At 37.9% G+C, this 26791-nt stretch overlaps 1 protein-coding gene across 5 annotated transcripts; it reads left to right on the top strand.

The window, feature by feature from the left end:
* The first annotated feature begins 1288 nt into the window (after positions 1-1288).
* Positions 1289-26536, top strand: LOC102692316 (AMP deaminase 3). 5 transcript variants are annotated; one of them, XM_015338380.2, is made up of 17 exons: positions 1289-1433; positions 2219-2406; positions 3937-4012; positions 14267-14489; positions 15399-15576; positions 16561-16726; positions 17314-17533; positions 18502-18631; positions 18837-19031; positions 19446-19577; positions 19935-20098; positions 20346-20472; positions 21457-21620; positions 22246-22366; positions 23099-23272; positions 23975-24085; positions 24586-26536. In XM_015338380.2, the coding sequence occupies exons 3-17, from the start codon at positions 3946-3948 to the stop codon at positions 24760-24762; spliced, it is 2349 nt and encodes a 782-aa protein (XP_015193866.2). In that variant the 5' UTR covers positions 1289-1433; positions 2219-2406; positions 3937-3945; the 3' UTR covers positions 24763-26536. The 5 variants fall into 5 exon arrangements, with proteins under 5 accessions (XP_015193866.2, XP_015193868.2, XP_015193867.2 ...); XM_015338382.2 differs by lacking the exon at positions 3937-4012 and having other exon boundaries at positions 1290-1433; XM_015338381.2 differs by lacking the exons at positions 1289-1433; positions 2219-2406; positions 3937-4012 and adding an exon at positions 7468-7607.
* Positions 26537-26791: the final 255 nt, after the last annotated feature.

Raw genomic sequence — 26791 nt, 5'->3', positions numbered from 1 at the left:
TCATAGTCCTCTCTGTTCAAGACTAAAAAAAGGTTCAGTTCTTTCAGCTGTTCAATGTAAGATGTCCCTTTTCATGTTCAAAATGTTTCTGGTTCTAGAGCAGCACTCTTTTCTATAATGTGGTGAGCAACATTGTACACATTATTCTGAATGAGGCCTTACTGGAGTACAATATGTATTATACAATTTTGACATAGCATGTCTTGATTTGAAAGCTTCACCTACAGTACATCTAAGAGATGTAAATTATCTGTAATTTTAATGAGCAGGAACTCCTGAGCACATTTCTATCAATTACCTTCAACCCATGCAGTACTGTAAGGTAAAGATACTGTAAGGTGTCACCTGATACATAATCTTGTAATTGAGAAGATTGTAACTGACAATAATTTCACAGCCGTTGAAGTACTGGGGAAGATCCCCACAGAGAAATTGACAGGGTTTTACTAACAGGACGTGTTTTTCATACTCAGCTATTCATGTCAGAAATCGAAATACCTTTTGACTTATTTTTTCAGAACAAATGGGAAAAGCGGCACTAACTTTCTATAACACCTTTCGGTCTGGTGACGAAGGAAATTTGAAGATTTCCATTTTAATTAAACATTGCTTTCAGTATTTTCTGCGATTAGCCCGAACCTTAACCTAGCGCCTGTAGAACCCCAAACACGTGAATCGAGATTTACTCTTCATACCAGAGGCGCTCAGACGCTCAGCCTCAGTACAGACCGAACATTTGTAAATCCCATCACAGAGAATACAGCAGCCCTTTTATGCCAGTTTGTAAGCACCTTTGGTCTCATCATTAGTCAAAAAGGCATTTCACTTATTCTTGGTTAAGTATCTGTTGATGCCTTTTGTAGTATTGCCAGTTTAAGAGGCTTGTGTTAATCCCCTAACTGTATTCCTGTATAGGGAGGCACGAAAATTTAAGAATGCCAAACAAGATCTCACAGCTTCTTTTTGATTGAATTACTCAAGGTCAGTTTGATCTGACTCCGCTGCACTATCGTATTGGAAAGTGCACAGCATATTCGGGTATCCAGATTTGTAATTAGTTCTTTCATCCAGATCAATAAACCGGTTCCACGGTAAATCTCAATGTGAAACAAGTCACCCCTGCGTTCATATAAGCACAGCTGTCCCACATTTATCGTTTGAAGAAGTAATGACACCATATATCCAGAAGATGACGCCCTTTGACTTTTTAAGCATAGAGTAAAAAGGAACTAAAATCGTTGATTTAAGAACATCAATGCCTTTCCTGTATTTTTTTTTTTGAGTCCTAACGGTGTCAATTGTCAGTGGAAACGTGTTGTATTATTTTGGTCTCTGCAGTTACTTAAAGATAGAAGTTAAGGCAGTTTTCGTGTAATCTCTGCATTTGTGTGAGTCTGGACTTTATTTAAATAGAAAAAACCGGTAAACTCCAGGTAAGGTGACACACCCGCCTCGTGATACCTGTGAAGGAAGTTAAAGCAAGCCGGATGAAAAAGGCTAAAAGACCAGGATGCAAAATTAAAATGATGTTTCTAAACCATTAATATTATATTCAATTAGCACAGGAATAAAACTAAGAATAACTCTTTCTCCTGACATTAGAAGTGTGAAAATAGCAGGAAGTAATATTGAGGTACTTCCATGCGTACAGAGACAAAAAGTAATTACTGGATTGTTGTAAACATAATATTGTTGTTGGGCTTATTTTAATGAATTGTGATACACATTTTCCTATAAATTTCGGTTGCCAAGATAATGATCACACCAGTGCTGATTTTCTGAACACATCGCCTTTACCTTTTAACTATGCATAACTAGAATACTTCCGGATTTTTTAATACCCGGTGCCAATTGTGTTGAATTTAAACATTTTTTTAAAATTTACAGGCCGATTTGGGGAAATACGGAGAAGCAACCGACAAAAAAAGAAACTTGTGTTGCCTAATTATAAAATTGAACATGTATCATCAGGAATTAATGGGCACAGATGTGCGTGTATCATTTTGGAGAACGAGAAGAAAGCAACTTAAATATAATTTTTAAATATATTTAAAATATAAATATAATCTTTAAAAGAAAAAAACGTTTCATTACAAGGAACTCTCACAAATGGAAAACATCCTATTTTGTTAATAAAAAGCATTAGCTATTATATTTAGTTAATATTGAGAAGTGTTGCTTTTTATTGTGTGTTGCTGATTTGCTTTGTTTTCCACAGTAAAACAGATTGAAAACGTAACGGCAGTGAAAGAGTTAAGTCGGATGTTTCTGATGCCCGGGAGCCCTGCGCTAAATGCTTATCATCACCAACAACCGCAAGAAGAGCAGAAATTGTAAGACGTTCATATATCCGGTGCAACAACAAGGAAGAGGGTTCAAACTTAGAAGGTGCTGAGACTGCCAGAGGTAAGTACACTGAAATCTTTGGAGTTTCATACACTGATGCAAAAAATCCCTACTGTATGCCACGACTAAAACAGTACAGTGGTTAGGTATGAGAACGTCTATTTCTCTTTTGTCATCGACCAGACCATATTCCGTAACTGTTTCCGTAAGATTTTGCGTCGTTCTTTAGAAACAAACATAATGCTTAGCAAGAATTAATAAATGTTAGCAAAAAAACATAGGCATTATTTAGCATTCTTTTTCGGAACCAAGCTCAGGTTTGAGAAAACCGGTACAGTGCTTGCTGGGCGAGTCTTGACTTGAAATGTAAACATGAGAAACCACACACTGGCTTGAAATGTAAGCTCTGTGGCTTCAGCGCTCTGTAATGTGTTGTGTGACCTGGCTGTCACAAACGGTCTAAGTCCTGCCTTTTACAGCAATGAAATAAGAAGGGGGGATTCAAAACGGTTATGCACAGGGTACATCTTTCATTTTATAGATGCATTGCAGAAAGGATCAACACAAATTAAGCATTGCTGGTGTTACTAGTTAGCATAATGTGCCTTCAGTTTAGTTTCTCCTTCCTCTTTCACTTATCTGTGAAGAGCACGAGTGTGGCATGTTGAAGCTGCAGCTCTGTGGTGGAGTGACAAGCTTTTTTTCTTAAAGTGCAGTCAACCATCTTTTTTACAAGTATTTTGCATGTTCCCGTAAACATGTGACCTTTTTCTAAATATTTGTCATGCCTTGCTTATTTTTTAAGCAACAACTCAACTGTTTTTATTTGCCATTTTGCAGAAGCCCAGACCAAAATCTAATAGGTAAAAATCTTTTGGAAAATGCATTTCTATATTGTTTTAAAGGTGGTTCCACACAATGCCTGCCCTACAGGATTATCCTCTCATGATTTTATGGGATTAGGGAATGGCCTGATGTCATTGCACAGATGGAGAGTATAGAAAAACGATACAGGAAGACCCAGGACTTGGGATGCACTATGAAAACTCATTGCTGGCTCCCACATACTGGGGTGCTGACTGGTCACATTCAGGGCTGTTAAAATCGCAGGCACTGAGAATGTGAAGCCTTACCCAAGTCTCATTTAAAATGCAGCTAATCTGTCTGGGTTTGTCACTCTGTAGCTCATCTAAATCAGCTTTGGAACTCTAAGAGATGTCATTTGATTCATGTCACCAGCCCTGGGGCCGCCTTGCAGTTGCCCTGCATCAGTAAAAACATTTCACTCGGATGTCTAGCCCATTAACCTCTGGAGAACAAACGGAGCCCTTTGCATGATTTCTCTGCATGGTCCTTTCCAAACTCAATGTCCAATTCCAAATGTAAAAAGGGTGATTGATAGTAATAGTAATGATGATGATGTTATACACATGTAGCCTGGTTTACCCAATGTATTTGAATCTGCCATCATTCCTGTAAACCGAGTGTTAATTAGATATGGCTGAGTTTGTTAATCATTAATGGGCAGCACTGTAATTCATTGGTTATGTCAGGCCTAAATGCTTGTTTTCCTTTCAACAAAATGACCAGGATCAGAAGATGAGTATGATCAAAAGAAGAGACTTTGCCTCCTCTAAACAACAGTCCACTCCAGTCTTTGGAAATGGTATGTACAGTACTTGGATTAATGAAGGGAGTTTGTGGAAACTGGGAATGCTTAGGTTGGTCTGATTGGAGGTCAGTGCTGTATAAGTGCTCTGGGGAAGTACGCTAACCTGCCTGGATTAACTCTTAACAGAATGACTGCTGGTTGCCTATTAGAGATATGATTTGTGATGGGCTGATGCATAATCTGCATTATACGGAGTTTATTTAAGCCTTTTGGTTGAAACCACAGAGCTTTCTTTAGCATAGATAAGAGCAATGATAGACTTCAGAACATTTTGCAGTATGGAAAGTCAGCACTTTCTGGCACTCGTCAAATGAGATCCCAGTTAGTAATGGAAAACTGTCTGTGTGCTAATGGTGAGATGCAACGGACAATGCTCAAGGCTTGTTCGGAGGTTGAGAGCTGTGTGTCTGTGTGCATTATAGTACAGATGTCTGATCTTCTGCATTCCAACACTGCAGTGCAAAAAACAGGTAGTTTAGCACGTCGCCTATCTACTACATGTTATTTGGACCGCCAAGCAAACCTGAAAACAATAAAGGGAGAAACGTGACTGGAAAATTCCACATGTATTTTACCAACCTGTTTTACTCAAAACAAGGTTGATGTCATGGGCTCTAGCACAGGCTATTCAATTGTGAGATTAGTCCTTCCTGTGCTAAAAGGTGGATGTTAAAACAGTCATAGCTGCATATCGTTTGACTGAAACGCTGTTGTTGTGTTATAAGTGCTTTGTAATGCCAGCTGAGCTGAGCGACTACTATAATAGGTGCTGCCTAAAACTACCCAACACCTGGTGATATTCATAGCCTGGCATTGACAGTCATTGCTTTATTTAGCAATAGTGTCTTTATTTTAAGGTGGCTCACATAGAATATACAGTTTGTAGCATTAAAAGCATCTCAAATTCACAAGTTATTGTAATTTACAAGCTATTGTAAGTATAGTGATGCAGTTAACCTGTTTCATAACTCGGTGAAATCCAGAAATACAGAACAAAGATAAAATAATGAACAATAAACATTCGTTTCAAATCCACCCACTCTTTGTATCACTTATTTCATATGTTGGTATATTAAACTTTAGATTCCTACTGTATAGTTTGCAGTACTCCATAACATTTTTATGGATTTTTGAAACATTCTGAATTCCCATTTAGAGTACTGAAAGATTGACTCTTTAATGTTGATTCACTCTTATTGTGTTGAGAACAAGTAGGACATTAGACTTCCACGTCAATTATTTTCTGAGAAAGACTGTAGAAGGAATGGTATGCAGTGATCTTTAAGTGTCTTTTGCTGAGAAGAACGCATTAATTCTCAGAAACGAATGGCTTTGACAATGGTTGAAACTGACAATTGCAATTTCCAGTGATAGAATGAACACCATTACAGTTTACATATTTCACCTTATTTAATCAGTTTGTCTCTTGGAAATCAATTTGAAAAACCCACACAGTTTTAATACCACTCTAGGGTTGCACAACCTGGCCTCCCTAAAGTTCCCCTTAATTTAATAGGCTCATAATGACTGCACTTCAGTGGTTGATGAAGTGGATTCTGTCCTACATGTAAAGTGTTTTTGGATCATTTTTTGATAGAGTTCAAATGCCAAGAATTATTTTTATTAATTGCAATTCAAAACACTTGATATTTAAAGTGTATGTAAATGTTCTGATCTTATTTTCAACCTGTATCATAAAACATTAAACCCAGCATAATTACAATCAATTACTGGTAACACTAGTGACTGTAAATAAAGGGCTTTTCTCCTACTTCAGATCCTCAGACAGGTTTGTGTGTGTGTTATGGGACATACACTGATCTACAGTATGAGGGATGTGCCTACTAACACCCCTATCCTTAACAATCTTGCTCACCAATATTTCTTTCCTCTTTAGGGTCTTGCATATGTATAGTCAAGGACCTTTCCCAAGGGACTCATTCTTTCAGTTTTAAAAAGGTTTCCTCTAGCTGTCGGAAGAGTTATCAGAACTGAGGCACCAGAGAGAGCAGCACTCCTCTCTGGACAAGAGAAGAATAAGGAATACTTTTCAGGCAACTGCATTTGAAATACATACCGTATGCATAGCAAAACACCTACACAATGATTTTCTACCATACCCTTTATATCCTGCTTGTACATAGTCACAGGCTGTAGGACTTAAAGGGTTCAAGGGGGCTTTATTAAGATGTTTTAAACAAATCTGGTAACATTTTTACAATAAGTCTGTATTATAAACTTTGAGACATTTTTTAGAAATAATTTAAAACTGCAGAAAATAATTCTATGGAGTTCATTTTTGCTGCCATTGGGGCTTGATAATTTGTCTTCATACGAGATGCATGTCTTCAAGTTTCAGTCTGAATTTTGAAAAGGTATCGGAGGTGAGATACCCCATAACTGAAAGCGGATACAGTATATTATTATTATAATAATACCTTGCATTTGTCTCAAAGGATCCCAAGGTGTTGCACATAGAGCAGGATTCTCTTTATTCATCTAGGTGATGCACAGCAGCCATTCTGCACCACCATTAGAGATTATCCAGTACGTGAATTAAGGGGGGACTTTAAGGAGGCTACTGTATGGATTAAAACGGGACACTAGGATAAACACCTCTACTCTTGCTAGCTTGGTTTAAAGTCTAAGCTAAAGAAAAGGGCATCTTAAAGCTCACTGTCTTGGGTCCCTGGGGCAGTTGCCTGGAAATTCTTGTCCAGACAGAAGATCGCCACCTACTGGTCTACCAGCAGTACTCTCATTCGCAACCTGGTCTTATTTTGCAGTTCCCATTCTAGTATTGACTAAGCCTAACCTTGCTGAGCTTCAAATACCCGATAAGGTCAGACTACAAGGGGTAAAACTGTTTATATTAACTTCACCCATTTCAGCGATTTATTTCTTTACAGTGCATCAAAGTATAAGCGAATTGGAAGAGGTCATACACATTATCAGCTGTGCAGTACTTTGTGAATGTTGTCAAGAAAAAGCAATTTATTTTGCTGATCTGTAGTCCTAGGCTCATACCCTTTATTGAGATTTACCCTATCAACAATAAATCAGTTTTCTGGTGAATAACATGATGATCTGCATTTTCCACCATTAACAAGATAAAAACTTCCTGTCATTTGATCTATTGGTTTTTGCAGCTCTACAGTCTCCCACATCAATAAAGGAAATAATAAAAAAAAATCTTCAGCCATTTCTGAGTACTTACAGAACACTTTTTTTTTTAAACTGTCAGGATAAAAGAAGATAACAATATAGGTCTTTGGGGCAATTTGTTCCTCTCATTAAACTTACAGGTGTAAGTTATTTATAGGTCTCAGAAAAGTATAAGTGAATCATTGTTTGACTGATCCCTTTTAGAAACACAGGCATGCTCAGTAGGAACTGGTTTGAAGGTTAGCCATGTTATAAGGTAGGCGTTCACTTCCTCAAAAGGAAATTTGAGCCTGAGCACTTGTATTAGGATACGCTGGGCTGGGAAATTATAAAAACAAATCTCTCTGGCTTGCGTTCTCTGCAAAGCTTTCGATCGAGAAGGCAGGAGGCTAAATTCCATTCCAAAGCAGAATAAAGAATAAAGGTAATACTGTATATTTTATAGTTAAAGCTTGTGCACTTAGATTGTAGTGCTTACAGTGCTTTGCATCTGCTATAAATTCCTGATTGACTGTATCCTGTTCTCTAAACAGAAGGCCCAAGCATCCTTCTCAGAACATGGATGTTTCATTCCCCTTTTGTTTCGATCGCCTGTAGTCAGACAGGAGGAGTAGGAATGAAACATTAGTCAGCAAGCTGGCATTTCAATGTCATCACCTAGTTTTAAATCTTTTTAGTTATCGCAGGGCTGGATCTGTTACAGCCCTCAGCGGGGAAAATAAAAATAAACAAAATTCTTTCTTTGATGAATGACATGACTTACCGAGATCCAAATAACTTAATACGGATTATTTATTTTGAGCTGCGAGTCCTGTAACATTATGCGGCTTATTGGTGTAAGCCAAGGTCAGTGTAAGAGCTCTGCAGTAAGGCTCTGGAACAGATTTGCCCTAGTGATAGCTACCCAATCCCTCTCCTGGAAAACACTTGCAAGTTCTAGAAACAGAATGTGTGTGGCTTTTGTGCCCTTAATGTGTTAGAGTAATGCAATATGTGAGACACCGCTGTTATTCACTGTCTGCGCATGGCATTTCCTTTTTATCAGTGGATTCTTACAAATGGGAAAACTTATCGGTTGTTTCTTAGTTTTCTGAGCCTTCGATCACAGTGGATTCAGTGGGTGATAAAATTCACCCCAAATCATAGTAGGGATCGAAACAAGCTCCCTTATGTTTGCTGTTGTTGCATACCATAAGGATTATTACCTCTGATGCCATCGGCTTCTTAAAATAGAGAGGACACTCAAGAAAATATAAACTCCACCAACGACAGTTTGAGTTTTAGAGCTGGACTGGACCAGATACGGTGTCCGAGCACAGCTGGCTGATCTGCAGCACCTTTGTCTTTGAACTCGAGCAATATTTAAATGAAAATGGCACTGACGAGTCCAGAAGGTAAGGTAAGCTCTCTTGCTTTGTGTGGGGTGGTCCAGCAGCTCATGTTTAAAAGGAGCATTTAACGGATTCTTTTAAGAATTTAATGAGAGGTACAATGTTCTTAAAAAAAAGAATCCAAGTGAAATTACAGCGGAAAGCAGCCTGTGCCTAGAGTTTAAAATGTTACTAGGTCATAATACATTTTCTTCTAGAACATAAGCTATAAACTTAAAACTGTGTAACTGTGATTCAGTGTGTTGTCTTTTGTTTGTTTAATTAGTGAAATATCCTGTAGATGTTTTTTTTAATGGCAGGGAAGCAGGCATTAGTTATTCATGAGAATCCATTATTGAATCAATACTGGGTTATAGGACCCTTCAGGCTTTGTATACAGAGGGAGATAATTTATTCTCTTGGTTTCCCTGCCTTTTGACTTAATGGTGGATGACAAAGCCTTTTTCCCTGTTCAAGGCCACCTCATTATCGCACCAATGACAACATATATCCTATGGAAAAAATACCCCCTCAATAAACGCTTGTCAATATGAATAATTCAGATATTAATTAATGTTGTTTACACACTGACAAGAATTTAATTGAAATGTTGATAAAAGCGAAGCTTATTGCTGGTAAGGCACGTTTGTTGAAAGGGATTTATTTGCGGCATGTCTGGTCGGTACAGTACACCAGTGGTGTAATGCTGAATCTGCTCGCATTTAGCACTTGCGAAGGGCTGAAATGTGTGGAAAGAGGTGAAACAATGATATTCCTTCCTAGTCCAGTGTCCTAAATTTATGTCTTACAGTGTTGAAATCGCTTACAGCACTTGGGCACCTCAAGTTCCATGTGCACAGAACGTACGCTGCTCATCCGTTTACAGTTCTGACACTTAACCCTGCTCCAGAATTAGACCTAATGACTGTACATAAGTGATCAGCTTGCTGAAGCTCTGCTTGGTGGCCTGTAGTGGGAACTAGCCCTGGCACAGACTGTGGACACAATGATATTCTTGTTTGTTTTTATGATAGATGTGCTGTAATAACGTTTTAAAGAAAAATATGGTATAACAGTTACTGTACAAAGACACCCAGACCCTGCTCTCTCATCCTTGTATACTGTCAAGAAACATGGGAGTATTAGGACAATATTTGAAATACACTTAAGTCGCCAACCTCTGAATCCCTGGGTATCGATCTCAGTTGCTGTAGACTGAAGTTTGCCATATATGGAAGCAAGCAAAACTACAGAGAGGCATTAAAAACAACTCTTTGATCCAATATTGATTTGTTGTGCTTGCAGTGTCTCTCGGTGTATACTGTTTATACAAAAGTGCACATGAGAACTACACCGATTCTTCATTTGTAATATGGAAAATGTCCTGACCTTACTGAGATGGGGTCATGGAAATCTGGATCAGATAGCTCTTACTGAGGGAAAGAAGGAGAGATTTCTTCTTAAAACAACTCGGCACCGTTAAGAGACAATAAGTTTTGTATTGATATAAATTCTTATCATAAAGCCACAATAAGTGGCTTTAAATTATGTAAATAATACAGCTTTTCATAAGGAAGACTTTAAAAATCTAATCTTTTTTTCTTCACAAGAGTGTCATTGAGTGCCTGTATTTCAAAGTTGTATATGCAAATTAGAGACTAGTAATAATAAGAGCCAACCATTCTTGATTCATTAGATAACTCCTGGCGCATCAAAAATGTCCTGCTCTTTTTAAACCCTGAATAATGAGGCTTACTGCTTTATGAAAGCACATAAAACATTTTAGAAAATCCCTTACTGTTATTTTATAGTGATAACTAAAGTTTATACAGTTTATGCAATAATCTGAGATTGTGTTTTGTGAATGAAAACACCATTGTATTAACACTGCTTTTAAAGTGGTAGGTTTGCCATTGATGCTTGTATCATGGATTTTAAAATGGTGACACCGATCTGCTCAGGAATGCCAAGATATTAGGGAACCAGGGACAAGAATGAGCGAAATGTCCCTCACCTGCAGTGTATCAGCTTCTCTGTTTTTCTTAAAACCTTGACTTGTAATGTAGCTGGTATTTAGCTAACACAAACCTCTTCACGTGATATTAGTTGACATAACTAAAAGGACACACACAGTTTCACCTGTGCCGTGACCTAGCCAGTTCTTCTGAATACGTGCTGGCTGTCCTCAACTGACCTTTGCAAAAATATCCCAGAAAACCTCATAAACTTTCTGTGAGTGGACCAAACTGCCCAACGAGACTGCTGGTCCCATATACACTACCTGAGAAACAGAAAGTATTGTGTAAGGTAGTATTAACCCCATTATATTTTAGCAGTGTTATGTATTATTCCAGATTGAGCAGACATTTTTCCCCCTCATGGGTGTGTACTAACTTCTGTCTAGTAAACGAAAATGTCTGTTCCTGAAGGACTACAATTTTTGTTCCAAGTTACTAAATTGAAATGTTTAATACATTTTTGTATAAAGTTGATTCACTGATAGCACTGACAGCATTGATTTGAAATCAACCAAAAAGAGTTTTTTTTTTAATGCATGTCCTATTGAGAAAATAATAATGCTCAATTACGTTAAGCTTAAGCTGAAACAAACATAAATAAACATGCCGCCCCCAAAGCAGTCTGACATTACTGCAAGTGTCAAACTGTCTTGGAGCTGGGGCTTGAATATAACCTCAGTAACACTTAGGATGACCTAGGAGTCCAAATCAGCCATTCTGTAGCAATGATGAGGTATATTTCTAAATTGCTTTTCGCATGGAATCAACAGCTTCATAGAGAGAACAGGTTTAAGAGGCGTTTAATTAGGGGTGTGTAGTGTGAAAAGCAGATGGCTTGGTGCAGTGCCAGTAAGCAGGGCGGCACACAGCTCTTCTGTGTGAAGCTTGCATATGCTCATTCATACGCCCTCTCAAAAGACATGCTGTCCAGTTAATTAAGTGTGGTCTCTGTGTACCTCTGAACGCCTGGTAGTGAACTGGCATCCCATCTAGGGTGTAGTACCAATTTCCAAGACTGGAAAGAGTTGCTGTAACTTTTACCAGGAATAAATGGCTTTCTGGTATTGCAGGAGACACACCCCTGCACTTGGCTACAGGTGTATTTCTTATGATTAGGACCAAAACTTTTTTTTTTATATGGTAAACCGATAAGCTTCTTAAAGAGCACTTAGCTTTTTAGAAATGCTTAAAATACCACATAGCGCAGTTTAACTGGGTATGGAGAACAATTTGCATGTTGTGCTATCATATTTGAATAGTCAGAATATATGCACAGTGCTGTAAAACACTGCACTGCCTAAACAAAAAAAGTTGTGAATCTGTGAGCAATCAGTTTACACTCTTTTGAACACAAACACCACCCTTGCCTTAGCAATCCAGTGGTTATTTCTAAAGTGAAAGTGTGCCCGAACATTGCAGTAAACATCTGCTAATGCACACATCAGTTATAATGGATGCTAACTTGATACTGTGCAGGAGTATCAGTGTTTTTATCCAGTGCTGTGTTTACTGTAATATGACTAAGACTAAGGTGTTGAAATTGCAATGAGGCAATAAGTGCATATGATCGAAAACCTAATGGCATGTTTACAGCTGTCAAAAAACAGAACCAGTAAGCTGTTTTTCATCTTACAGCCTTCTCCTCTGTAACTTGTGCTAGAGTAATGTTCTCCTAATTTTTCAGAGATAGTAATCCAATTAGCTTTACAAAGAACACTGAGAGGCTACAAAGCGGGAATGCTTCCATAATGTTTGCTAATCTGTAATATATATATATATTTTAAAAACCTTTAAACATTTAGCATTTGACTCCGTTTACAATTCTTGTAACAGAACTGTAAAATACCATGCTACAATTCTCCTAACAAATACATGTCCAGATTGAAAATGATACGCTTTACCTTAAACTACTGCTCCAGGCATACTGCGAGACAGAGCATTACCGTACATGTTGATTTGCTCTTGTGGTTTGTGTTTTAGATCTTCCCTCACCATGCTTCTGCAATTGCAATATTCTGCCAACAATTCTGCAGTGGCTCTGTTTAGGGTCAGTCAGTGTTAAAAGCTTGATTATGATTAGCACTGTAAATCCAGAAGACAAACAAGTCTGCACATAGAATATTCAGTGGCTATTTTGAAATGAGTTGTTCTTAATAGTGACTTTCCAGCACAGAAATTCACAAATGACAAAGATCAAAACTGTAATACAACTTTTAAATTTGTAACACTTCATACTCCACCTCCTCCATAATATGGAACAAGCAATTGCTATGATTGAGTCAGCTGTATTTCTACATGCATACTACTGAGTAATGTGGAAGCCATCCCCACAGAGCTCACACTGGTCACTAGCATTAAAATGCACAGCAAGTATCTTTGGACAAGTATAGTCTGACCAATCACATGCCTGAGACTTTAACTCAGGGTGATTGTCCCTTAAAACTCAGCTTGTGTTCTTAAGTGTCTTTAGCAAGACAGATACCTATTTACCTATATACCTATTACAATCATCTTGTAAACTCATTAACAACTCATGTTAATTCTAAAACTATAAATATTTATAGTCTAAATATGACTAAATTATAATTTCACTGTTCCAAAAAGCTTAAACCTGAATTTTTAAATGTACACAAAATTTGGTTTATTTACAGGAACAGCACTAACAAGTGCATTGTGATGCGTAATGAAGAAAACCACAATATATTGCATGTCCTATATGAAACTTATTGTACTTTATGCAATTATATTTTGGGTGTTGTCTCTGTACATTTTTGGAAACCAGTTTCCTAGGAATTTGTTTGTGTGTAACAGGAGAGTGTTATGCTGGCAGGTGTCAAAGTGTTTAATATTAAGCTAATTATCACGGTCTCTGAAAAATTGAAGATGCAAGAATATATATGTCAAATATATATTCTATATCAACCTATAAGGATATGGAGTTCAACCTTGAAAATTAACAATTTACTATCAATGTTATATACTGTGCAAACCTTTTGTTAAAAAAAGTAGCAAATGTTTTACATTGTATTTGTGTGCAAAATGACAGTACTTGGAACCTGAAGTCCTTGGAGAAAGCTCTTTCAAGTACATTAGCAGTCTGTGCACTATTTGCTAAAACAACCCTTTTTTGTTTTCAACCTCTACAGCTCTTCACTTAATTTAAACGTGCTTTGGTCTGTGTCCAAAAATGTATTGGACCGATGATTAGGAGAAAATGAGTTCTCAGTTGTTGGGGTAGATTGCAAATACAATGATAAAATACAAATTTTAAATAAGCAAATTCTCCTAAAACCACAATAGAGTACTTATGTAAAAAACAGGGAACACTTGATAGCTTTTTAGGGGAGCTACAGTAGTTGCAAATGTAGCACATTAATGAAAAACTATTAGACAAGACCCTATTTTCACCATAATGCTGATTGTTAAACTACATGCAGTTTAAAGATGTTATCCAATAAATGCCTCCCATCTCTTTACATCCTGATCATAAGAAAAATAGTGTACATGGAAAGGTACAGGTATAGCAGAGTACGAAGCAAAGTGTTTAGCCCAAGAACTAAAACGGGATTCAGATGCTGAACTGCTTTAAATGATGAACATTTGAAGAGGCGCCGTGTCTGTCGGGTCACAGTGGCCGTGGCTGGTGAGGAGCCCAGTTAGGGACAGCGGGACCTGACTGTGGCCCGCCGTTACAGAGATGCCGCGGCAGTTCCCCAAGGTCTCCCTGAGCGAGGTGGACGAGGACGTGCGCCGCATAGCGGAGAAGGTGTACGCCTCAGCGCTGCGGGAGGAGGGCACCAAGGATGCGCTGTCCCTGTTCACGGTGGAGGAGGACTGCCCGATCGGCCTGCACCAGGCCAAGGAGCGCGAGCTGCAGAAGGAGCTGGCCGAGCAGCACTCCGAGGAGACCGCCAAGAGGTGAGCTGACCAGCCCTGCGGGGCACGTTCACGACGACCCCGCTTCTGGCAGGGGAAGGTATGGTTTTACTCAACATGCGGTATTCGACTCCTTAACTGACACGTCTTCTAACTTAACAACAATTCATTCAAGGAAATCTTTTTGTTGAGGACTGCTACACTCAGCAGAGTGGAAGACCTATCTGTAAATGCACATTTGCATTTAAGGGGCACTGTATAATTAACTGGGACAAAGAAAACAATCTTGCTAGGAGAATGAGTTACAGCAGCAACAGTTATTGAACGTTCAAGATGTTCAATAAATGGAAACATATGGGCTAAGTTATTTTGAGACAGTAGTATTTGCTTTCTAGGTTGTGGTAATTAAAGAAAAATATTGGTCTCAGTCTTGTATTATTACCACTTATTTGTAACTTATTCAATGGTAAATTCAAACACCAGGACAGTCTGCAGCTGAGTTTAAAACACACAGCAAAGAATTCCAGAAGAAGCTGAATAATGACAAGGCTGTGTCTCACTTTTTTTGGAAATGTGGATAAAAGTATTTATGTTGAGAACCTTAAAATGTCCATTGATGGTAAAATCAGCAAATTAAAATTTCACTTTAAATTAGGATTTACAATAGCACAAACGTACAATGCTATCTTGATTAATAAAGGAAAATCAAGTTGGGGATACTCAGATTATATAGGACCAGAGGATTTATACTTTAATTTCACTGAAACAATCCTATCAACATTTATAAATAAAAAATGATCTATTCAGAACACTGCTTCACAGACATGTCCCTATGCCAAACGTGACGGGTATGCTTGGAAACATACTCAATCATTAGGTATGTCCAAGCAGGTATAGTCTTCACTGAGAGTAAAGGTTTTCATTTGTCGGCATTGTTGTTTTATTTTTCAGGAAGAAGAGTTTCAAGCTGATCCGTTCCCAGTCTATGTCCTTGCAGATTCCTGTCAATCCAGAATGGGCCCTGTCAGTGGTCACCCCTCTGCTCTCGCCCACCTCTCCCCCCACGTCAATGCTGGACAGTGTCCCAGAATTCCAGAGGGTCACCATCAGTGGAGATTACTGTGCAGGGGTAACGACACTCTCTCTTCGCTCTGTCTGATTCTGACCCCACACTGAAGCTAACTGATCCGAACTCATATTGCATACCTCATACTCGTACCACTAACACAGCTGTTCAGAGACCGATCTGTTCGTGCCTTTTCTCCTCACTGGCTGGCGAGAGCCAGGCGCAGTACCATCTCATGCAATGAGATGAAACAGCTGAATCATAGCCGTTTGAACGGTTATGCTGCATAATGATGTCAGATTAAGAAATGAGGTGAGGATCGTTGAGGACTATGTGTACCTGTAGCATGTGGTGCCAAAAACGTTTTTGAGAAGAATAACAACACCCAAGAATTAAATATATTAAAAAAATATTTACTGAATGTTTGGCTTAACTCACTTGGCTGAGGTCCAGACACCTGGCTGTGGGACGCCCAAGCAGAGGGAGGAGAGACCAAGGGGTGGAGGAGGGGCGCAGGAGATGAATGTGAAGGAGAAAAGTCTTAAGTGTGGTGTTTTTTTTTTTAAATAAGATAAGAGTTACGACAGCTGAGGGAAATTGAACTTGGCTACTGTTGTCTCTACCAAACGTTTGTTGCAAATTGCGTAATTTAATTAAGGATAATCCTTATACCATTCCCTGGTCTATTTACTGCAGTAGACAGTAAGTAGACAGAAACCCACCAACCAAAGAGGCGTTACCTAAAAATGCCTCAAATCACTTTGATTACTGAAGCCTTTAAAGTCCGTCGATTGTATAACAATCACTTCAATACTTACTAAACTCACAAGAAATTATAAGATAATATTCATGTAAACAGAAAAATACTAGGCAATTCCAACTTGTTTTCACTGAGAGATCACAAAATACTTCAAGCCCTTGCAGAATGAATATTGGTACATGGATCGGCAACTTCCAAAACCGTAAAATTATGACAGACAGAATAAAAGACTTGTGCAATATTGGAAGAACTGTAACATACTTGAATTTTAAAACGCTTCCTTTCAGATCACAGTGGAGGACTACGAGCAGGCTTCAAAAAGTCTGTTGAAAGCTTTGTATATCCGAGAGAAGTATTCAAAACTGGCCTACCACCGGTTTCCCAGGACTACAGCCCAGTTCCTGCGCGGTGCTGAAAATGAAAAGTGGAGAGAGGAGGATGAGGTCATGCCAGGTACTGTTACCGTATACTGTAGATCAAATACTAAAGATCAGAAATATAAAGGGCATTAAAATGCAACAAATGCTCTTGGTTCTCTGCTGTATATTTCCGCCTTTGTAATAAATGCTTATTTAATAACTGTCAGTAAATATGCAAAACTGGATAATTTATATAGCAGGATGAATGGAAAAAGTGTTTACTACACTTAAATATCATTTAAATTAAATATTTAAATTTTTGCTACTCTTACACGTGTAAACAAAAGATGCGATTTCCTTGTTGGCAAAGAACTCCGAAGTGGGCAAACTGGGGGAAAATAGGACCAGGCACTAAAAATCTGAAATGTATAGCATGCATCTTTAGAATAAATACAGGCACACAAATAAGCAATTAAGTGATATGTGCTTGATTATGAGAAATCCCATGACGTAAAAAAATACCACTGTATGAAGAGCATATCCGCCATGGGACCGCTTACTGCACCGTATATTTTTAGAAGGGGCCCAGCCTAAAGGGTTGTCTGAGTGAAATGCATTATAGGGAGTAGTTTTCCACTGTTTACACTGGAAGATTAATGAGACTCATGACACTTCCCCTAGACATTTGTCCCTGCCCAGAAGAAGGGGAAGACCCCTACAGCAGTGATGATGTGCCAGAAAATCTGAATTACGAGCTGAGGATGAAGGATGGCATCATCATAGTGTACGACAATGCCGAGGCTGTGAAGCAGAACCAGCCGAGGAGCCTGCCCTACCCTGACCTGGAGACGTTCGCCATAGACCTCAGCCAGGTTCTGGCCATGATCGCAGACGGGCCGACGTGAGTGGAGTTTTCAACAGGCTGTGAATGAAAAAAAACACTATACCACTAATGCAAAGTAACGTATAGCACACTGGTGTAACTGGTAAAAATAGCCCTGGAAAAAACTTTTTTCCTAACTATACCTCTGTGGAGAGGTACTAAATAAATAATTGTTTAAAAGCATTTCTTTTAATATGAGTCCAGAAGAAAGTCCTTCCCAATTATGTTTAATTGCTAAACTACTATAAGTCTCTTCAGATATGAGATAAAATCTTTCTAATGGAGACATCCCAGTAAATATGGTGCTTTGCCTTACATTAGCTACAAACCAAGAAAGAGTGTGTATTGTTCCTTTTACAGCCTCTACACGAATCCCAGTTAATTCCATTTGACAAATGTAGCTCTTTTCCTCTTAGTCCTGCCTTATGGTCTTACGGTGTTCTCAGAATGCTACATATGCTATTAAATGCAATTTAACTGCTTTGAAAATTGAATATGCATTGAAAAGAATTAATCCAGAATCTTCACAACATTGTACTGGAAGTTGTGATATCTCAGAAGCCACAAAGGGGACACTATTATACCGCTGAGTTTAGGCTTTTTGCCATTTAATCAATGTTTTCTAATCCAATATCCTACTTTTTCATATACAGTACTTCATCTAACCTATTGGAAAACGGCAACATGGTTAAGAAGTTCTTTGTATTATTGTGTGGCAGGGGCTGGAGAACTCATTGCCTGTACAATGCGCAACCTCTGCTCTTTTCTGCTTTCGATTTATCGAAAATCATAATAATGACCAAACGGACACCATGTGTGGCTACCGTAGTACATTAACAAACATGCCATTACAATCACCTAAGAAATGCACTAGACTGCTCCTGCTGTCAGACTTTTTTTTTTCATTTTTCTGTGTTTTGAGAAAGTACGTGTAACGTATTGCCATGACTTCTTGGCCTCACAAGTTTTTCCCTGTGTATTGACAGAAAAACCTACTGCCATAGACGACTGAACTTCCTGGCATCAAAGTTCTACCTGCATGAGATGCTGAATGAAATAGCAGAGCTTAAAGAACTGAAGAGCGTCCCTCATAGAGATTTTTATAACGTCAGGAAGGTTTGTGTTCATTTTTCTGAGCTTTCGAGCCGATATTTGCAGAACAAAGATGAGGCATCTAAACCTGACTTCTAAAACTTCAAGGGCCGCTGTAACTGCGAGACACTCTTCTGTAGCTGTATGGAAATGAATGCAGTGGACATCTTTCCATGGTTTTCCAGTGATTTTCAAGAGGATTAACATCTGCCTTTTTTTTTAATCTTAGGTAGATACTCACATTCATGCAGCAGCCTGCATGAACCAAAAGCACCTACTGAACTTCATACAAAGCACGTACAAGAATGATGCGGATAAGGTGGTGATGGAGAAGGGGGGAAAAAAGCTCACTTTGAAGCAGGTGTTTGATAACCTTCACATGGACCCTTATGACCTGACTGTGGACTCCCTAGACGTGCACGCGGTAAGCCTTTAAGACAACACGTGCTTCTTAAGGAGAATTATTCAACTAATGTTTTATAAAAAGTTACTAAAACAGTGATTTGCTTATGTAAATTTATGTGGTATAGAATTTCAACAGAGCACCACATTTAATAAAATGCAAATGTGGGCATCAGTATGGAAAATTGTTAAACCTTTCTCTTCACATCTGCTCATAGTTATTTTACTGTACATACTTTTTATAATTGCCCATTACCCAAGTAGGCAGGTATCCGAGTTCATTCACATTTCTAACACTTTTCTCAGTACTTCTGTGAATATTAAAAGCTGAAATTTTCTCGGGAAGTTTGTATTGGGGCTAATGTGCTTAAGTGTCCCCTGAGCTAAAAGGATAATGCACAGATTTGTGGTTTGACCTGTCTGTTTCAATTTACAGGGGAGGCAAACGTTTCACCGATTTGACAAATTTAATTCCAAGTACAACCCAGTGGGTGCCAGTGAGCTCAGGGAGATCTACCTGAAAACTGACAACTACACTCAAGGAGAATACTTTGCAAGTCTCATCAAGGTACCGTGAACAAACCAAAGGCCAGTAAAAAAAAAGTATAAGATCAACCAAATTATTTTCCAATGTTTCTCTCCATTCCAATGAAATAATACTATATTCTAAAAGAGTCTGAGGCCAATTATCCTTTATGACACTGCAGCACAATGTTTTGATCAGGCACTACAGCTGCTGACCTCAAAGGGAGAGAGAGGAGATGGAATACAAGAGAAACATGATGACTGGGCTTTATCATCTTGGGTTCAACCATCATGTAAATCTGACTTTGTTATAGATGGGGGGGGGAATCTCATGCTTGTAACAAAGTTGGTGAGTGGTATTATAATATTAGACAATGAAGCTGGGCCTCTCTTCCCCTAGGAAGTTGCACATGACTTGGAAGAGAGTAAATACCAGTACGCAGAGCCTCGATTATCAATCTATGGGCGCTCTCCAGATGAGTGGGATAGCCTTGCAAAGTGGTTTATCCTGCACAAAGTGTATTCACCTAACATGAGCTGGATCATCCAGATCCCAAGAATATAGTAAGTGCTGTTCAGTAGTTTGAAATTTGTAAACTATGGTACCAATAAGTACCACAATATTTCCACCTCCAAAATCATGATTTTTTTTTTAACTTTAAGTATGCTAGTCTTTACTCACCTTTTCTTACAGATAGGAAATTATAGTTCAACAGTCTAGAATGCCTTTTACCTGATAAAAGTAATTCAAGTCTAATATCAAACAGGCTTTATCTGTTTAAGGAATATAATCTAATTTGTTTTTTTTCAGCGACATCTTTAAATCAAAGAAAATTGTACCAAGCTTTGCAAAAATGCTGGAAAACATTTTCATGCCTCTCTTTGAGGCCACAGTAAATCCAATGAAGCATAAGGAGCTACACCTCTTCTTGAAATATGTGAGTACAGATACAGCAGCTCTTTACCAGTTGTCTGTTTTCTTTCACCTACATGGAGAGTAATTTCTTTCTCTTAATCCTCTTGGGAATGAGTTAATAGTTACTTCCCAAAATACAGGCTAATTAACCGGCTTACTAGAGGATAATTACTTAATCTCTGCAACTGTTTTTAAATTGATTTAAAATTATTAAAATGATGTACAGAATTTGTACAATATAAACTGTTTCTACAGATTACATGTTATGCACTGATTATTGTTTTATTAAAGATGATGAAAGACCCATAGTTGTAGATACATAGCACCTGTCATAGACAGGGTAGTTGCTATTCCTGTACTCTAACATGTCTCTTATTAATACCACTTATTTTGTAGTTACAACACTTGTTAAAGTTGTATATATGCAAGGGATCCATTTTTTTATAAAATAAAAACATCTCTCTCTTTTCTTTATAAAAATAAATAGAATGTACAAAAATGTATATCTTGGTTTAACACAACCTACATTTTCTGATGCACATATTCCGTGATAAATGGATTTAGAGATATGGCATTCATGGGGCAGTGCATAATTGAACTAATGTGTTTGTGTAATGAACTAAAATCACTTAACAGAAAGACCAGTGTATTACTATCGTTTGCCACAGAAAGGAGAAGTTTAAGTAGATCCGTCTACCTGAACTGGAAAGTTTAATCTGCAGAGTAATATTTTCTTTCATTTATGTGAAGTAGTTTACTTCGAATTTATGAAAATCCTAACAATGCTCCCCATTGCTTACCATGCAGTTATTAAATAGAGTGCATTGAAGTTTTATATAACTACTCTTCAAAAGCAGTTCTTTCATCACCTCCTAGGAAAAAAACAGATGATTTCAGTAGTGCATATTTGAACAAATATCATGATTACTTATGTTTTAAGAAATCATTACTACTTCTTTCACTCAGCTGTTTGTGTGTCCGAGTACATGGTTTTGATCTTTCACAGGTGACTGGATTTGACAGTGTGGACGATGAGTCCAAGCACAGTGACCATATGTTCTCCCACATGAGTCCCAAACCAGAGGCGTGGACCATAGATGAAAACCCACCCTATAGCTACTACCTCTTTTATATGTATGCCAACATCATGGTGCTCAACAACCTCAGGAAGTAAGTGACTGAAGCTACTCCTTTATGTGTGTCAGGAAACGGCTCTAGTCTAAAGATCCTTCTGTGAAAAAAAGAATACACCATAGCAGGTAGAAATGGAAACCCAGACATTAAGTACCTCCTATTTATATGTAAATCAAGACTGAACCCAAAGTTTTAGAAACAATCCTGCTATTATTTTTAAAGAGTAAGTAACAGTACGGACTACAAATCTTCTAAATCAAAAGAACGAGAGCAGTTTCACTGTGAAAGACTGTTCATATTGTCACTATCCTTTGCATGAAAATCTCAGTTTCTGGAGCCACTAGACAATGTCGGAGGTTCCTGGGCTGACAACTCCCACACACTGCTGCATCACCAATGTATATTGTGAATGCCAGAGCAAACTCTGATCTTCTCCACCAGGCCACTGCCCAGTTTCTACCTCTTTCAGTATGCACTGTCTATAACTTGTTTATGTAAGCAAGAGCTAATAAGTGTAAGATGGTTTCTGCTGTGCTGCAGAAATGAAGAGCAGAGCTCTTTGGCTCTCTCAGTGATTGAATAGGCACAGCAAGTAAAGTATGTAAATAAATAACGTGTACTATGGCTTATTCCATTAAGCATGGTCTTTCTACTGCCACAGGGAGAGAGGACTCAGCACTTTCTTGTTCCGACCACACTGTGGGGAGGCTGGCTCCATCACTCACCTGGTCTCTGCCTTCCTCACGGCAGACAACATCTCGCATGGGCTGAACCTCAAGAAGGTACTGTTGTACTTGTTCATCCAGGTGCAAAGCCCTGACGGACTCCTGCTGGCACATTTAGATGGGACAAAGGGGAAAATGTCCCAGAGCTGTCTGAAAAGCCAGAGACATGTACAGTAGGCTGTATTGTGGTTAAACATGCAAATTCAAGAGCTAAATTGAAATAGCTAGTCGAAACAATAGTACTGTTCAAGATGAAATATGTATTTATCAATATGAATGCATTTCTGGCAGCTCACAATCAATGTTCCTCAAAAGTGCAAGGCAACAGCTGTTTCAAGTCACAAGCTAGAAAGCCCAAACTGTTTGCAACCATTTTGCTTTTAAGTTGCCTTTTTTAGACTGATAAAAACCATTAAAAAGAAAATGTTCTTTAATCTGATTATGCATTCAAATATATGCAAACTACTTACCTTCAAGTTATCAGAAGAACTTAATGTAATGTATAGAATTGGAGTATATTTATATAAAAAAGAATACATGCAAAAACACAAAATAGTTTCAACATTGTCATGACTTTGCATTAATTGGTCACAGAAATCAATAACTAAGAATTACAATGACCTGTAGCTCATTTTTAAAGGAGATATAAATCCAAGCCTTTCTTTGGTGGGTTTTTATAAAGGATCAATACCATAATTGCAAGCAGAGTGAAATATAGTATGTGTCTTGGAGTGTGCTTAAGTAGACTAAAAGACAAGTTCCTGTAAATGTTCTTACGCCCCTTTTCAGAGCCCAGTGCTCCAGTACCTGTATTACCTGGCTCAGATCCCTATTGCCATGTCACCACTGAGCAACAACAGCCTGTTCCTGGAGTATTCCAAGAACCCACTGCGTGAGTTTCTGCACAAAGGGCTCTGTGTGTCTCTGTCCACTGATGATCCCTTGCAGTTTCACTATACTAAGGTAAGACACTTTTTTTTTTTTTTTTTTAAAGGGTTACATACAGAGCTGTTGCCCACCTTACATACAGTACAGCCGGAAAAGTCCATCTTCACCATATTGAACACTTCTGGAAACATTTGCAAATGAAAGGCCATTCAACCCATCAAACTAATTTGGTTTTTAGTAGCCAAGTAATCTGAGGATCCCGTCCGTGGTTCTTTCTTTAAATAAGCCACAGTAACCTCGACCTGGCTAGGTAGCTTGTGCAGTCTGCTCTTGTGTGAAGAAATGCCTTTTGGCTGTAGTTTCCTTTTGTGTCCTCTGTCCTAAAAAGTTCTTATAGTATGGCAGAATGGGTCTTTGAACGGGTGTATATTAAGCTGAATAACATAAACTAGAAGCAACATTTATATACAATATAATTTAGTATAATCTAAGATTTATCTGTATCCAGCATAGCAACAAAACAAACATAAAAGATTACAGAGGACAGGTCAGCGGTTTACTGACAGGCAAGAGGATTAGCACCAAGGTCTGAATCTTTACATCATTGCAAAGGCTGAAAGGTTAACAGATGTTTACAGACCTAAGTAATAAGAGGAACACTTTTATTTCACGGAACCTGCTGAAAACTAGCTCCCTCTTGATGCTAGTCAATGCATTATTAAACGCATGACTGGACACGGAGTGCGGTATGTGAAACCCAGCTCTTTGTGGCTGCAGGAACCTCTGATGGAAGAGTACGCTATTGCTGCTCAGCTGTGGAAACTCAGTACCTGTGATGTCTGTGAAATTGCAAGAAACAGTGTGGTCCAGAGTGGTCTGTCGCATGAGGTAGAGCTTTCTCTTCATTCAACACCTCATTCTCAGGATAGGCCTGAAGATGAATTCAATCAGTTTCATCTCCTTTTTAATGATGCACGATCATTCAATTTCATTAAAAGTCACTTTGACTTGGTACTATGTGGTTCCATCACATTAACCATATAAAAACAGAGCACTAGATTATTATAAATTAAAATATACATTTTTTCATTGTTATACTTACAAGTTTACTGAAATCAATTAAAGTAATTTAATCAATTGTATCAGTTGATTTATGCAACAACTCTTGAGGCACATGTAGTCAGAAAAGTACTTACAAAATGCTTGTGATACATTAATTAACAAAATGAATACAAAAATTGTGAAGGCTACCGTCACAATATCATTGTGATTTAATGTCAAGCAAAATTAATTTATATAACAAGTTTTTTTTAACAGAATATTAAGTGAACTTCATTCAGATCTGCTCCTTTAAAAAAAACAACTACTTTTTTCCTTCTTTTTTGCAGGAAAAGAAATGTTTCCTAGGGGAAAACTACTTGCAGAATGGCCCAGCGGGTAATGACATTCGGAAGACCAATGTTGCCCAGATTCGCATGGCCTATAGATATGAAACCATGTGCAATGAGCTCAGCTTTTTGGTAGATGCTGTAAAAACGGAGGCCATAGTTGCACAGACCGAGTAATTACAAGAAATGGCTAAAGAAATTTTGCATCAGTGCATGGATTTTCTCTTCAAATAGTATGGTATCTTTATATGCAGTCCGAGGACCATACACAAAAACAACAAACAAAATCGCCCATTTTAAAGTTTGGGTGAAATCATTCTTATTTACGAATGGTATTTTTTCCCCTAGTGCCTTTTGGAAGAAAGCATTGCCTTGATATGTTTTTCAGTGTATGCTTTTTAAGCTAATACTGAGAGGAAGTTTTCAGCAGATTGATCCTAAAAACAGTTCAACTAAAAATGAACAGGCACTTACAACAGTTTCCAGAAGAGAGAAGGGCGCCACCCACTGATCTACCATCAACTTGCAAGAGCACCCTGGATTTGCTCAGCGTTAGTGGATACAATTTCTGCTCTACCTTAATATTAGACATGCGCTCAACACTTCCTCTCAGATGAGTACAAATATAATTTGGAAGAATGAAGTCAAAATTCTGCATTCCAAAAGAACTTTAGGTTTGTCCCACTCCTGCTTCTCCCTTCCTTAGACTGCTTATCTTGCATACAAATAGAGGCAAAGGATGGCTGCATGCAAAATATAATAAAATACAGCTAGATGTTGGGAAAGAAGATCAAAGTGTAACGAATTTCTTAAGAATCTTCACAATTTATATATTTTTGGAACTCTTAATAGTTCACAGGTGAAGGGAATGCATGCACATAAACAGATATAAAGTTTGTATTACTTGTTACCTGGTATCTTCACAATATTACAGCAAATTGACCTGTTTGAAAATGCAGCAAACCCCTCTCTAATTCTGCCGTCTTTAGAAAAAAACAGAGACGGGTGTAAAGGGCAGTTAAAGGGGAGAGGAGCTTAAGGGACTGCATGTGGTGATAGTATCATTTCTAAATATACCCTTTAAAAAAGCTGTGCAATAAAATCATTATTCTAGATGGTTCTAAAAGAAGTCATGGATTTTAAGAGTAAAAACTTGGTTTTATGCATTAAAGGGCTGTGCATATTGTAGTGCTTTACTAGTAAAGAGGGAGTTACAGTGAGCAGTAGCTTCTATTCAAGACTTCTAAACACTCTCCAGTTTAAGCACATAAAAACTTGCTTATGAAAAAAGCACATGCCAGCCCTAAGCAACAAAGGAAGCAAAGGAACGAGCACTAATGCAAATTAGTCCAACAATTAGTACTGCTGTTCTAAACAAATTATACTTTACATATATGATGGGCCCTATGTAATGTTCTGCATTAAAAACAAAAGAGAGGACTAAATTACTTTTGAAAAAGTACAGTTGTCAAAAACTGCTGAACAATTTTAATTTCATATAATCACTGCACACTGTGTAACAAGTTCTGGTATACTGTACACTACCAAGCTTTAAAGTTCTGTGATGTAAGGATTTCATTTAATTTTTCGTAAGGCGATTTATATTTTTTGGGATATGTGTTTTTTTTATGCATTAAGAGGGACAATTAAATGTAATCAAACATATAGTAGTATGGTATTTTAAAACTAGTATAATGTTGACTTCATACTGTATGTTGGAGACCTCTGTTAGCAAAACATCACCATTAGCACTTAATGTAGATAAAACAGCTGGATTATCTTTCTGTAAATGTTAACCTGCACAAACGTGCTCCAACATCCAATACCATGCAGCAAAACCAGTTTGGCTTGTTTGTATGTTTCCAGTATTCATATGTACATTGTTTACGACTGCCTTTTATCGGTGTGTATGGGAAATGGTTTAAATAAACTTGAATTTTTTTTGCAGTAATTTGTCTTCTAAAAACAAATTCTATTCATCCATATTACATTTTGAATAAAAAGAAAAATGGAACAGTATATGAAATTAAAAAGGAATATATAGAAATGAGAGACTAAAGTACAGCATGTATACCGACTATAATACTGTAGGCTTTTTAAAAAAATATATAATGCTATACAGAGGGGAAGTGAAAGGTTGGAGACATTCACTTCAAATATCTTACCACAACATAAGGTTTAATGAAAAATAGCTTTTAAAAAGTTA

This window comes from Lepisosteus oculatus, chromosome 21, assembly GCF_040954835.1.
Source record: "Lepisosteus oculatus isolate fLepOcu1 chromosome 21, fLepOcu1.hap2, whole genome shotgun sequence".
Classification (NCBI taxonomy): domain Eukaryota; kingdom Metazoa; phylum Chordata; class Actinopteri; order Semionotiformes; family Lepisosteidae; genus Lepisosteus; species Lepisosteus oculatus.
Note: the sequence above shows the minus strand (reverse complement) of the source record. Positions and strands in the feature narration are given on the sequence as shown.

What these genes read in the sequence shown, in the direction of transcription:
- LOC102692316 (XM_015338380.2), top strand. Translation starts at nt 3,946, where the DNA reads ATGAGTATGATCAAAAGAAGAGACTTTGCCTCCTCTAAACAACAGTCC. An exon ending in GTGCTCAACAACCTCAGGAA is followed by an intron (nt 21,621 to 22,245) that starts GTAAGTGACTGA and finishes CTACTGCCACAG; the next exon opens with GGAGAGAGGACTCAGCACTT. An exon ending in TGCAGTTTCACTATACTAAG is followed by an intron (nt 23,273 to 23,974) that starts GTAAGACACTTT and finishes TTGTGGCTGCAG; the next exon opens with GAACCTCTGATGGAAGAGTA.